Source organism: Camarhynchus parvulus, chromosome 8, assembly GCF_901933205.1.
Source record: "Camarhynchus parvulus chromosome 8, STF_HiC, whole genome shotgun sequence".
Taxonomy (NCBI): domain Eukaryota; kingdom Metazoa; phylum Chordata; class Aves; order Passeriformes; family Thraupidae; genus Camarhynchus; species Camarhynchus parvulus.
In genome coordinates this window covers 7,547,455-7,562,353 of record NC_044578.1, presented here as the reverse complement: position 1 = coordinate 7,562,353, position 14,899 = coordinate 7,547,455, and the positions used below count along the sequence as shown (strand labels likewise).

Genomic DNA, 14,899 nt, shown 5'->3' with positions numbered 1-14,899 from the left:
CAAAATCTTTGAAACCATGAAGAGACAGCAGCACCCACTGTTAAGATCTGTGTCTGGAGAAGGCTGAAAATGCCCACAGGGATGTGACCTTGCAAAGGGCAGGCCCAAGTCATGGGTGTGGGGAGGTGAGGGCACACAGAGAAGCACAGCACCATAAAGATGAAGAAAATGAGCCATGAGCCAGCAAGGAGGGAAGAAAAGAGGCTCTGTTTCAACCAGGCACAGGAAAGTTGGGCCACGATTTCCCTCAGTTTGGATGGAGCTGGATGGGGGTCTGTGCTGGCCCCATGCAGGTCAGTACCAGCATTTGCTTATTCTAAGAGGAAAAAGTAGATTTCCTTTGAACAAGGGAGCTCCCAGCACCATGAGCTGCCCATCCATCCCCACACAGAGCTGGTCTTGCCTTTCCAATACTCAGTTTCAAGCAGGCAAGTGCCCAGATTAGAGGGTGGCCTCAAAACATCTAGAGAAAATCAAGTGACCAGCAGTGATTAATAGCTGTCAAATGTCTAATAACAACAGGTACAATTTTAGTGCATTTAGAAATACCAGGGCTCTCACCTCCTCACTCTGGGCCACAGAGATCCTCAGCAGCTCTCAGCTCCATGGCTTTATTGGCTTTTTGGACCACACATCCCCTTAAAGCATGGGAAAGCAACACCATGTAGGATGAGGAAAACTGGGGCAGCTTTTTAAACATTTGAGATTATTTTTTCCCTAAGAAACATTCAGTTTTTCAGAGACTAGAACTAAATTTGACTTTTTTTTTTTTTAATACAAAGCCCATTTTTTAAAGCCTATTTTTTTTAAATGACAAAATATTTTTGATCTTTGGTTATGTGAGGAGTTCTTCCCATTTCACCCCATGGATCCTTGAAGGTAACTTTTCATTTAGAATAATGATGCTGATGTTGGTTAAACAAAATAATGCACTTTGAGAGCTGTGACAGCATCTCTGAGCTTGGCCCTGGCAAGGAGTGGAGACACCCACACTGCCAGATGCAGCCAGCTGTGCACCCCCAGGAGGAGCACATTTCATGGGTAAGCTTTTGTGACTTCACTGCTCTGCTTTGAAGCACTGAAGTGAAACAAAAGGGAAAAGAATGATTGGGGAGGGGAAGTCTGAGAGGTTTGATTGAAATAAAGCAAAGTTGTCTCAAAACATCTTGACCTTTGCTTGTGTTTTCCTAGGAAAACAATGTAATTAGCTAAAAAAAAAAAATTAAAACAAAATCAATCAAAAAATGGAACTCCAGCTGAACAGGAGCTCTGTGCAGGCTGGTTGTGGCAGCAGGGGATGAGTTGTGGTGTCCTAACAAGAACACATTGCTCTCAGGCTGTAACCAATATGCAAGTGCATTGGCAGCAGATGTTATTAATGATGCCAATACATATTTTCTTATTAATCTTCCATACTAGGCTTGTGTCTGTCTGCAAATGATTATCATTCATTTTCCTGACAAATCTATCAAGATCATTTATTACTGTTCGGCAAAGGATCTTCTTTTAAACAAAGATTAATAACATTGCATTTTATCTGGCTGGCTGAGCCAAAGGAAATGAAATTAACAATGAGCCCTACAAACATGTCATCACTTTAATTTACCAGAAAATATTTTAAAATGTTATTTAAAAGAATATACGCTGTGGTGGGCACAGTTTATTACAAAGGAAAGGAATCAAACCACAGGCATTTCAGCAGGGTGGAGGGTAAGCAAACAGGGCACTGTGAATTCTCTGGTTCCTCACACTGGAGTTCTGGGACAAGGAGGGAGAGGCACCCACAGCATCTTTGGCATGCACAGATGGACACTTGCCCAGGGGAATTGCAGCTGGAGGTCCCTGTTTCTCAGTTAAAGTGGGTCCTAACCAGGATCCCAGCTCTCCTGGGATCTCCTGGGATTCCTGCAGGGAGCACTGCCCTCCCTGTGCTCCTACAGGAGGGAACTCCACCAGGATAAAGCTGGTGGGGCTGTCAGGGAGAGGAGGGCACAGGTGGGCTGAGTGCCAGCACCCCTCTGTACTTTTGCTCCCCAGGAGGAAAAGAAACAAACTCACTAAATTTACATGGTTTAGTTTCCTTTCTTCTGCACTCCCTTCTAACTTTCCCTTCCCCTCTTTTCAGTAAAATAACAAAATAAAAATAATAACAACAACAATAATAGTAATATACATACACCAAGAACCTATCAGAATTCCCTTCCTACTTTTACTGGTACAGGTCTAAAATCCTTCCAGAGGAGCAGACATCCAGTGGCTCTGTAACTCCTGCCTTGGGATCCTGTATCACACCTGAAGCCACCTCCACGCCTTCCCTCCCTTTGTCTCACAGCCATCCCAGCACCTGTGTGTGTCCATGTCCAGCACAGCTCACAGGGGTGACGGAAGCTGTTCCATCTGCCACAGGCGGGCACCCAGCTGCCAGTGCTGCCATTCCAGCACAGCCCAAGATCTCACCAGCAGGAGCTGGAGTTCCAGGCAGCGCAGGATCACAGCCCTGCTGTCCAAGCAGGGCCAGATGGCACCACCATGCCAAGGACAGCAAACAGTCACTACGTCCTCAGAGCCCGAAGCAAAGTCAGCCTCAGCTGCTGAGCTGGTGCCATTTCTGATTCCCAGGAACAAGCTGTTCCCAAAAAAACTGCAGAGGGCACTTGAACAACTGTGAGCCACAGGGTGTCCCCCAAGGAGTCCCTGTGCCACAGGAGCAGGGTGGAACAGTGCAAAACAGGAACATCTGCACACACAACACCCAGTTCCTGCTCTGGGCTTTCTCTGCTGGACTGGTGGGGCTGCTTGACAGCACTGGGAACAAGGCAGTGGGATGGAGATCATCGGGAATGGCTCCTCTGCCCCTCTCTGGTTTACACTAACCCAGCAACCTTTAATTCTTCATTTCTTTAATTCTTTATTTCTTTATTTCTGTGGGAAAGACCAGGGCAACCCGATAATTACTGCAGCATGTGTTCCAACCAGAAATGCTGTTCTGTGACTTGCTCCTGTGGCTTGCACAAAAGCAGCATCCAGTTTAATATGTGAGACTCATAACCAGCTCACACAGTGCAATAGTTCACTTCAGTTTGAAGTAAAAAAATATTCTGCTGGAAGCACAGCAAGTAGCAGTGTCAATTTTTCATTAACCTACAGCCACTGTCTCTGTAGACTTACAGCTATGAGTAAGATTACTGTTATAATTTTTTCTGGTCCCTAAGGGAAGAGGAAAAAAAAACTTCTCAAAACTTTTAAGGTCATTAAAAATCCACCTTTAAATTGGAGGTAGTTTCAGTTTACTCTCATATTTCAAAATCAAATCTTAGCTGCAGCCTCACATCAAAGCAGAAATGTCAGTCGCTTTGTTTCTACTTCTGTGAAAGAACTTCCAGCTTATACACGAGTTGAATGCCAAGTAAATAGATTTTCCTGGGGAACAAAGGCAGCTTTCTTTTGTTTGTTTTAAACATATGTAAATAGAGTCCCAGGGGCTGAGCTGCCTGTCACTTCAACCAGGTTCACACTCATGTCACTCCAGCTGGTGATTTCTGACCGACCTCAGGTCAGGACTGCAGAAGTTTCCCTCCCCTCTCCTCCACAGCCACATCAAGCAGCTGCTTGTGACCTTCCCCTTTAGCCTCACACCTCAGCAAAGGGGAGGCAGAGAAATATGGATTCCTTTTTTTTGCCAGTTTCCTATTCTTTTGGGTGTTACAGAATCACAGAAATGCTCTGGTCCTCTGTCAAAGCCACTGTGGTGGTCCTCAAATCTCTGGGCAGAGCAGAGCAATGCCTGGAGCCCCTGGATGTGGCCAGTGGCCAGCTGGTGGATTAAATCCATGGCTTTAATCCACCAGCCATGGATTAAAGGCTGATGGCACCCACTGGTTCATGGTCAAGAAGATGGGGGGTAGCGAAGACACAGGAATGGATTGGTTAGAAAAATGACCTTTCTTTGGGTTTGTGTTTGTTTGAGCCAGAGGGCACCATCACTCTTGAGGTTTCTCTTTTCAGCACCAGCCCTTTAAAGAGTGGAGTGTGACCCTCACAGAGCCAGAAAACACCAAAGAGGAGCAGGACCCCTCCACCTGCTCCTGCTCCAGAGCTTGGTGCAAACAAGACTGAGGGCAGGCTTTGATCCTTGTAGGAGCCATACACTTCAGAGCTGGCCTCAGCGGTTCTTGTGGGTCCCTGACCAGCTCAGAATATTCTGTGAAATTTACTCGCTTTTTTTTCCTTTTTTTATAATTTAAACCATCAGATCAATGCAAAATCGAGCACTTCATGCTTGTCACTTCCAAATGGCTTGGGTTATATCTCAATCTTCAGTGAGGTTTTGGGTGTAAGACTGGGTAGCACCGAGGGATGCACCAATTTATAGGCTCTGCAAAAGCTGCAATTAAGGAAAATCCTCAAATACATGAGAAACCTCAATTTTGATTGGCCACATTCCCATAACTTCTTGATAATTCAACTCACTCGAGTATTATTCAGTGTTTTCCTTCTCCCTGCTTTTTTTATCTCTTGACAAGTTTACAAAGAGAAGAATGGAGCCGAGCTGAGCTGCATTCCATCCAATCTGCTGCCTCCACAAACGGCAGAGAAGCTAAATGAAGCCCAGAACATATGGCACTGTGCTGACAGAGCTCCCAAACTGGTTCTGCATGAGCAACAAGGAACATCTTGAAACGCACAAGACATATGTGTTTTAGGAAGAAGATTGAAGTGTTTCATAATAAAACAGGACAAAGTGAAATACAAGTGCTGTATAAAATTTTAATTAAAAACTGGTTTTACCCCTTGACGTGAATATACAATATGTTTCCCAGATGGATTTCATATTTAAGTATTATCCAAACCAGAAACATAAATGAGACAAATAAAGCCTTCAAAAATGGCACAGAGGCTAAAATGTGTGTAAACACTAGATGACTGTGGTGAAAACAAGGCAGGCAGGGAAAGCAACCTCTTAGCAAGTGTTTACTACTGGAATCCTGAATGAAACAGTTCCTACAGCTACAGTCAGGGTGACAATACAAATACAAGCATTAGAATTCACCACCACTCAGTGATGTAAATGGTGCTTTTGTTACTCAGGAGCTGTCCAGGCTATTTCCTACACTGATAACTCATGGTATAGAAGTGCATAATTCATGGCACGACACTCTCTGTTCCCAGGCTCCTACCCTGCTCTGTGTGAAGCTCTCTTCATGCCATGCCATCAGCTCCACAGGGGTGTGCAGAGTCCTGGCCACAGAACAGAATTTTTGTGCTGTCTCCTCAGGATCAGTAAATCCTTATGAACCAGGAGGGATGTTGTTTTGCAGCAGAAAACTCCCTTCCCCGAGGAGGAGAGAAGGTGGCTCAGATCTCACTGCTCAGGCCGCAGGAGTTCTCTGCTGGGCCAGAGGCAATCACCCAGAATTGAAGGGAAATGCACACCAAGAAAAAGCACAATCTCCACATAGATCAAGCAAAGAGAAAGATTACAGTTCCTTTATGCTGCCATCCAGACAAATTATCACCACACTTCAGAGAATTTCTCACAAAGATACAATGGGAACAAACCCCATGCCTTTGGCAAGCCAACACTGATAAAAGGAGCTGCAGCCACATCTTTGAAGGTTGATGATGTTTTGAATTCCATGGGGAAAGCAGCAGAAACCAACAGTAATCAAGGGGGCTTGTGCTTAATAGCTCCTGTGCAATGGAAACAGGAATATTGGGGGCTTCAATCACTTCCCACAAGGCTGCTGCATTTGTTGGAATTGAAAGGAACTGGGCAAAGAGCAATTCTCTGCTGCTCCCACAGACATCACCTAAGGCAGACACCCTTCTGTCAGGGAGGCAGCTCATCAAGACCAGCCCTAGAAGTGCTGTCCTCTCTCAGCTTCAAGTGTTCTCACTGGAACCAAGAGGCTCAATTTCATTGATTTGAGTTTCCTCAAATTCCTTGATTACCAATCTCATGAGAAATTCTCAGCATCCTGATAATGATCACTTCATGACCACTGAAGTAATTAACAACATGGCCTTTCCTTTGACCCAGAGATTCCACATTACCAGATTTATACAGCAAGAGACCACTGCTAAAAGGCTGAGAATTTTGCTGCATAGTTCAGTGTTTCAGAAAACATTTCAAGCTTAAAAATTGGGAAAAGCAGAATTATGTACCAAATTATTCCTCATACATGGAGTGGGAAGGCAGAGATTCCTTCCAGCTTTCTGTGACAAATCCATGGCATACCCCACAGAATTTTCCACTGTCACATTGCACCCTTTGTTCCTGGGGAAAGGATGAGGATAAATGATGCAAGAGATGTTAACAGTGCTGGTTAGTACACAGAGCAAACAGCACTAAGGCATCAGGATGAAAAACATAATTTATATTTAAAAAAAGATAAAAAAGGTATCATAAGAGCAATCAGTGTGAGGATATGAACCTGGATCATGCAGAAGACAGAAGCTGAGCAAGATACCAACTGCAAAGATTAGCTCCTAAGAGCACATGTAGTAAAGCAGCTCATTATCTTTTCTAGCCCTCTCTGATCAAGATAGAAATCTATTAAATCTGATTAAGATTTGTTTAATAATTGTCTGATTAAAACATAATAAACCTGGGAAAATTAAAATAAAGCCTTTTTAGTAACCTGGAGATGAGATGGGACTTTTCAGCCAGGCTTCCATAAAATAATTTCTTTAACATTCACCTCAGGATCCCAAAGCACTTCAAAGTCATTTAATTAAGCTTCAACAGAGCACAAACTCACCATTTTACAGCTGAGGTAACAATGAGAAGGAGTTTGGAAAAGACTATTTAATACTGAGCCGAGCTAAATGTTCTGTTATTTTACCCCAAAAATAGATTCTGAACATCTCCAGGTAGATTTTTTTCTCCCCTGATAATTTTGGCAGCCTCTGAAGTAATAGTAGAATTCAAACATGTGATGCACAATCTGAAGAACAGCCCTCATCACTTCCCAAGCTGCTCAGCTTTGGAGCATAAACACTGTTCCCCATCCATCTTACAAAGCTGCTCCTACCTGTTCCCATTACTCCAGCCATCCCTATGCTTCCTATCCTCAGTGGAGCAATTTAAGCTTCTCTGCCTCTAAGTCTAAAACTTAGATAAGGCAAATCATTAAAGAGTTTGACATTTTTGCCTTTAATTCACATCAGGTCAATGACTTAGTGATTTCCAAAGCAGCTACTGTCAGCCAAGGATGGATTTGCATTTCTTCTGAACACAGGCAGGCAGTTTGTCTAAAGCCAGCCCAAGATCCTAAACTGCACCACGTTACTCATAGGAGAGATGGAAGGGAGCAAGTAGGAAGCAGAGTCTGACTCACTAAAATGAAAGTGATTAAAATATTGCACTGATTGCATCCTGCAAGCATCACTGGATGCTGAACAGCTTTCGGTGAGAACACCCATGGGTTATAATAACCTGGGGAGGGCAAGAGAGACACAGACTCCACAGAAAAGCACCAATTCACTCCTCATCTGGCCCATTATTGCCAGATTTGAGTAGGCAGCTTTCCTTTAGGAACTAAAACGACAGGGGTGGAATTATGCCATCCCACTGTCACTGGAACTTTGTGGATGGCAAAAGATAAGGAAGGAGCACAGAAAATGCTATTTAAAGCTCCACTCAGGCATCTAGAAATTTGCATTTGACAGAAGGGATTTAAATTGTATTAGAAGGCAAGGTGCACTAAACAATTAGAGCTTATTGCTGTGTTGGTTCAGTGCCTGAACCTCCACTCCTCCCAGGCTGCAGGGGCAGAGCAGCAGCCGTGCTCAGAGCTGTGAGTGCTGGCAGGGCCACCTGAGCAAACAGGGCAAGGCAAAATGCTTCTGAAAGCAAAGTGCCTTGAAGATACTAGGGACAGATTGGAGTACTTTGGGTCTGAAGTCACATTCCAGAGGAAAGTTTTCCATTTACCAAACTGGATTTCCAGCACAGTGCTTGGAAGAGAGCACTCTTTGCTGTATTACAGTGTGAGCTGTGGAATGACTCTGACCCAGGAGAGGAACATCTCCTGCAGCAGCTGATTCAGAGAGACACTGAACACACATCTCCCTCCCAGCTGGAGCAGGGCCAAAGATACTCAGAGTCTGTCTGCTCCATTTGATGTTAAGTTGCAGAAGAAGGCGACACTGAGAATATTCATACTGGTCAACATTCAATAATGACATTTTTTTCTCCCATTCAGTTTTCACCTTTGCTGAAAAATTTTTAATCTTTGATGAGAACTGAAGGTTGCCATATTACCATATGCTTCCTTTTTTAGCTAGGGGAATCAAACAGATATCCTCCAGCCATTCCTTAGACCTTTGAAAGCACCACCTTGCTTTCTTATAGTGGCTCCCAACCTTTCTCATCCCCTTGTGTATTCAGTTCATGGCAAATTGTGTCCTTCATCAAACACACAGAAAAACCCCACAACAATCCCTCAGCATTCAGGCCTTCTCACACAGTGAACAAACAGGCACTGAAATCTGCTGGATTGCTGGGGAGGGAAAAATCAAAGAGGTTTTCTATGTCAGGGAGCCAGATTAGGCCAAAGGGGAGCAGCCAATCTTCAGAAGACTAACTTTTACTCAGCTGTGACACTGGGGAGTGAATGCACAGAGAATATTGAATGAAAACTGCAGGATGCCAGGAGAGCACTGAATCTTATGGCTCAAACACATACAGGAAACTGCAAAACCCCTCAGGATTCAACAGATTAATTTTACACCAAAAGCTTGGAAAGTATTTCTCAGAATCTGCCCCACCTATTTAGGATCTGCTTCAATACAGCTACTTCTCTGAGCAGGAAGAAAACCATTCCTTTGTGGACTAACATGGGGTCACTGGAGAGGGCAGTGAACACCAGGTCCTGGCAGCACAACCCTCCATGGCCTCCATGCCTCCAGGGACACAGCTTGGGCAAGTTCTACTTTTGCCTTCTGCAATAAAAAGTGTCCTGGCAGCTCACAGAGTGACTCAGCACTTCTCCATGTCATGAGAGGGTGCCACTAATGCCCTCTGAAAGCACTAATGTGCTAAAAGGCAGCAGGGACAGAAAGTTATCAGTGTTAATCCACTTCAACTTGTCCAACAGTTACAAGAAATAGAAATGTCTGTATGTGAGACACTTCCTCTGAGAGTACCCTTGCCTGAAACAGCAGCACACAGCCCCTCCACGTGCTCTCCCACCAGCAGAATTGCTCACCAACTGCTTTCTCAAATCAATTATGTTGTCTCAGCATTAAAGGAGGGAAGGCAGAATAGACTGACTTTTTGTTTATGTAGGCATGCTGGCAGGTTCCAGTCATATGTTGTGCCATCTGTACTGCTAGCTTTATCCTCTCTCTCATCACAACAGGTAAAATGGCATCGGTGGAGCTGCCTGTGTTTGCTCAGAGAGAGGCAGCCAGAACAGGCATTTGTTTTTTCCGCATTCTGGGGGGAAGCAGGAGATGGACACTCTTGCCCTTTTAAAACATTCAGCTTTTCAATGGATGGGCAATTTGCCCTGGTCTGCTAATGTGGGATCTGCTCAGTGCAAGGCTGAAAAGGTTCCATCCCTGGGGGAAGCATCGAACTGCTGATGAACATTTGGTGGCCTTTAGCAAAAACGAAGTGATTGCTGCCAACGGGATCCCAGCAGACCGGGAAGGACAGGCTCCAAATTAGGTGGGATTGTGATGCAGGAATTTCAGAAGGCCTGTACAGAACACAAGGAGCTTGCTGACTAGCTCTGGTCTTTCCCCCTGCACAGTCCTTTCTTATTCATATTTTTAAAATGACAAGTGTATTGGCAAATGTCATGGCTGCATTTAGGAGAACGTGGAAGCTTTCAAATGCAAAGGCTGTGTGAAGTTGACCTTTCATCTCACACAAAGGCTGCTGGGCTGGGTGGTTTTCTTTTAAAATCTCACAGTATTAGAACACTTGTGACTAAAGGTGCTCAAAACTACTTCAAACACATGCCCATGGGTCCTACAGTACCAAAGTTTGTGCCATTCTCCAAAATAAACAATTCAAAGGCAGTTGTCTAGAAACCAATTCTCTTTGTCCTAGGTGGGTCACTTTTAAACCAACACTCACATTCACCTTCCCCTTTGGGTCTCCCCTCTGCCCACCAGGACATATTGCTTCTTCAACCAATTTGTTAAAGCTGCTAAATAGATTTAGATATTTAATGAGAACTGGCTGCAGCTGAAACCTGAGTTGATGTCACACAGGAATGTCCAGCAGACCTATTAGTCTTCAAATGACTCTATGTTCAGAGTCTCAAAGGAGCAACACCATCTTGCTTAATTGTAGAGGGGATTTTTTGTTAGGGATTATTGTCTCTTTTTTGGGGGGTGAAATGTTAATTATTTCCTTTTTTCAGCCCAGGCCAAATCCCCATTTCTCCAAAACCCTGCCTAACCATAAGACAGCTTAAAAAATAGAGTACAAATATTGTTGTATAAAAATAGGTTTAGTTTCAAATACTATATACTATGCACTTTGAGGTGAGTTGCTTTCAGGAATGTGTTTTGTGGTCTGAAACAGCACCAGCAGTTTTTTCATACATCTCTCTATATATTTTTGCAAGACTCTCCTCCAAGATTGCTCTGTGAGGCTTCTCTTTGTACACGGCTGCAGGACCAGGCCAACGTTCACCACTATCCAAGGGAGCAGGAGTGCTCTGCTGCACTGGAGAACTGTCAGAGGAAAGGAGATAAGAAACAATGATCAAACCAAGATATGGAAGAGGAATCAGTGGCACAAAACCACCAGAAATACCAATGTAGAGCTGCTGAGCATGGATTGCCTTCCACAAACCAAATAAAAACTGCACTGCAGCTACTTTTAAGAAATGGGAACCACCCCCACCCCATGTTATTCATTCACACAAATCCTCCCCCCTTATCTGAGTACACTTTGTAATGCCCCCAAACAGAATTAATTTTCAGAGAACCTGCAGTAATTTTGCTGTATTTTTGCAGGCTCTGTGACTAGGCAAGACCAACACAGTAGGATTTTTGTGTCCTTTGAAGGTGAAATTGTAACCACAAGCAGCTATTCCAATATGCAGACAATCTATCAGGGGGATATTAAATTACTGTGGTTGCAGCTGTAAGGTGCTCTATTGGAAGCATCATGGATTAAGTTTTCTACCAACTACATTTTGATGTAGTGGCAATCCAGGGTTCCTTCCCCACCCCATCTTCTGTGTCACTGTTTTAATACTAAACACAAATACAGGCTCATCTTTCAGTTGCTTTGAGAAATTATTCCTGAGATCTGTGAAGTGAAATTTATACTCTGCAAATCATTACAAAACACTGACAAGTCTGAGTAGTTTATATCTCAACATCATGACTATCTGCTTCCTCTTGACACTTTCAAAACAAAGGTTTGTGTCATATAATTAAATGAGCAATTTCCCTGTAATAAAGCATGAAACAAGAAGTTCAAAAATCATCAGAAAAAAATTACAACTGAGATGACATTTTTCACATCTGCTCAGAGATTTAGGCACTTAAGACACTTAAAAATTAGGACTGAGTTATCTTCAGCTTTTGCAAATGTTCCCTGGGAAATGAAACTGGAAATGTGAAGTTTAAGGTGACCATCTTCACTTAGGAAATGGATTACATTTCACAGGGAAGCTTTACAGGTTCTTATATACATGTCATTTATTAATGGTAGTGTCTTCTGCAATCAAACCAGTACTTAAAACTTCATCCTCAAGCTAGAATCAGCCAACATATGACAAAATTGAAAGAAACCTTAGGCCACATCCATGAATACATGTATTCAGCTGCATCAAAACACAAGGTTTTCATCTGAAGAACAGAAAAGGGGAAGAAGAGGAAGATGTAGGATCAGTTTTCTAAATTCACATCTCTAAGCTTCTACTGTCCCATGGAAAAAAACAGAAGGAACAGCTTTTGCTTTTAAACTTCTTACATTCAAATATTAGGGTTATGCCAACCTACACCAAATAAAACAAGACCTCTTGTATGGCTCCAACATTAAAAAGAGAGGAAGGCCACGTTCACACTTTATTCAAAGAGCCTCCATCATTTAAAGTCAGTCAATGGCATGGAGCAAATTTAAACCTGTTTATCATCCTGAGATAATTGTGCCTCACAGTTTGGACACAAAGAAACCAAACTACCAACCAAAATCAATAGAGCAGTTATACAGGCCTGTGTCAAATGCAGACAAGTCAACACCCTTGAGACTCATCAACAACTGCAGTTTCACCTTCTCCTTCCTGCAGTTTGTGGTACCTCACTTCTGATGGAGAACTCTCAGGCCAACAAGCAGGCAAAGCACTTGTAACTATACAACAAACAGCTCTGACACTCTTTTCCTTGGAATCCATTTCCAGCAGCAGCTTTGTGCTTGCCCTTTCTTCTCCTAAAAGCTGAATTTACCTGGAGACGCTCAAACCCCAACACTTTAATTGCAGTAAAGACTCAAAAACCAATGGTGACTTCTACAAGTTCCTTATTCTGGTACTGAAAAAGTCTTGTAAAAAGGCTTCATTTTCCCTTCTCTTTTTGGAGGGGGGTGTGTGTTTTCATGCATTTCCATTAGCCAGCCCCTTGTGCACAAGATACCTGGAAAAAGCTACAGCTAAGGTAAGGAAGATTCCCTCTCCTGTCTCAACTGGAAACCAGCTGACAACCTGAGCTAAGCAATCTGGGAATTACACTCACAAATCATATTAACAGCAGGATTTCTGCACGCAACTCCCTGCTCTGAAATACCTGTCATATGCTTTTGTTCCCTCATACATCTCCTTTAAGAGTCCCAGAAGTTCTTTTCTGAGTGAATCATATACTAAATATTTCACAAAACACAGACCTTTTCCTTACTCCCAGCGGTTTTCAATCATCCATCTACTTTACTGCCAGCATTTGGTCGACAGCACCCTGTCCTTCCATGAACTCTGTCCTTGTATCCTGTTTATGAGCACTGTGGCAAGCACTCAGCAATGTGACTGTCCTCGAGGCCTTTATGTCTCACCCCCAGTGCTGCTGGCCTCTAAACCCAAGGAGCAGTCCTTTCCCAGCCCAAGTGCCACACTTCATATCCCTTCACTTCAGGATTCTGGAGTATTAAGGTTTATTTTCCATTTTCTTCATGGTCTGCAGTTTCAGCGTAAATCTCCAAGTCCCAAAGCTGCCTCAAAACAAAAACTTGCACTTTCTCTCTCGCAAACACATCCTAAACAATTTAATTGCCCCAGCTGTCAGGACAAAGGATAAGGGAGCAGAAAGGCTACACAGAATATAGGAGTGAGCATAGGTACAGGAGACACAACTGCAGCACAACTTCACAACCATATGGAAGTTGGAGTAATCCCTCGCATGGAGGGGATTACAAATCATAAAGATTTTTAAAGAAGACAGCAAATCAGAAATGAACTTTTTGGAGCTTATAAATTTCAAGTAGAAATTTATAAGTTTATAAGAATTTTCAAGTTGTTATGGTACCCACATTGAAATACCCTCCTTTCAGGTGTATACAGCGGTGATTTGGGGTGCCATTGTTACAAAACAGTGTCTGATATTTACCTATCAAAATAAAACCTTTTCTAATGGCAACACCTCTCAAATATAGCACCACAGTTCTAGGACTTCTCCTTTAATATAAAGAAAACCAGAAAAGCCATAGGAGCCCAAAAAAGACTTCCAATACTTAGTATCTTTCCTCCAATAGGTATCCAAAACATTGTATAAAATGCTGTGTGCATACATACAGAACACCCTTATTGGTAACTTCTACTACAGTAATGATCAAAACCAATTTAATTGGTATCTTATAAGTAAATTATCAAATTAAACCCTGGTCATGTATGTGAGGAGCACACAGAGTAATTAATGTACATAAACCAGGTTTTTAAGATCTCAGGTTTCCGAGAAAGCTTCTGAAATACAGCATGCTGAATCACTAAACTATTCCACATAAATTTGTTGTATTTTTTGAAAAATGCTTTTCTTTTCCAAATATCTGTTTTGCCAAAAACAAAAACAAAAACAACAAAAAAAAAAACCAACCCAAAAATACCCCAAAAAAGTACAATCCAAAAACTCAGCCTCAAACCATATAACCATACAACTAAATAAACTTAAACTTATTTTTGCACTCTTATAGTTTTAAGGAAAAAATAACCAAGTGATTATTTTAAAAGTGACATTTGCCCTCTGGTTGACAAATTCCAAAAACATCTGCCCAAAAATCATTTTTATAGCAAAGTCCAGCTCCAAACCCAGTGTTTTATGAAGACTACACTGACACAGTGCCAAAGAACATAAAAGGCACAATTAATTTAACTGTATTTTGCTTTTAGGTGAGAAAGCTTAGTATGACTAACGCCTCCTGAAACCTTTTCCCTGTCCAATACAGGACAAAGCTCAAAATGGGAAGAGAAATTTGTAGCTGAATGTAAAGGGCAATATTGAGTATGACTGTCTTGTCTTGGTCAGAGAAAAACTCCATACCTGCTCCGCAGCTCACTCACAGTTAAGGGCATATTATCTGTAGGTTCTCTTGTCTGAGGCAAATCATCCTAAAAAAACCCAGAAATCAAATTCTCATTACCTTGGTTTCTGATTACAATGATCTAATTTCAAAAATACTTTCTTTCCATTTAGAGGACTATTAAAGTGCTTACATTTCTTGGGGGAGAAAGGGACAAAGTGTAATGAGCCAAATGCCATTTATGAACACTTTTAATTAAGTTCAGTACAATTCAGCTAATAATTTTCAGGTAATAAACTGGAAAGAATTTCTAGACAGTGTAGATCTAGAGAACTATGCAGACAGCAAAAGCTTCAATAAACCCCAATAAACACATTGGCAAAATGCTATGAAACCTACTACTTACTGCTTTTGTGTTCCTTGCAG

General features: G+C 42.4%; 1 protein-coding gene across 1 annotated transcript in view; it reads right to left on the bottom strand.

The window, feature by feature from the left end:
• Window positions 1-4,760: 4,760 nt before the first annotated feature.
• Window positions 4,761-14,899, bottom strand: part of SPATA6 (spermatogenesis associated 6) — a 41,390-nt gene continuing 31,251 nt past the window's right edge. The window contains exons 12-13 of the mRNA XM_030953776.1: window positions 14,494-14,561; window positions 4,761-10,695 (exon numbers count right to left, since the gene is read on the bottom strand). Of these exons, the coding sequence (XP_030809636.1) occupies window positions 10,515-10,695; window positions 14,494-14,561 (249 nt within the window). The 3' untranslated portion in view covers window positions 4,761-10,514. The remainder of the gene's footprint in view (window positions 10,696-14,493; window positions 14,562-14,899) is intronic.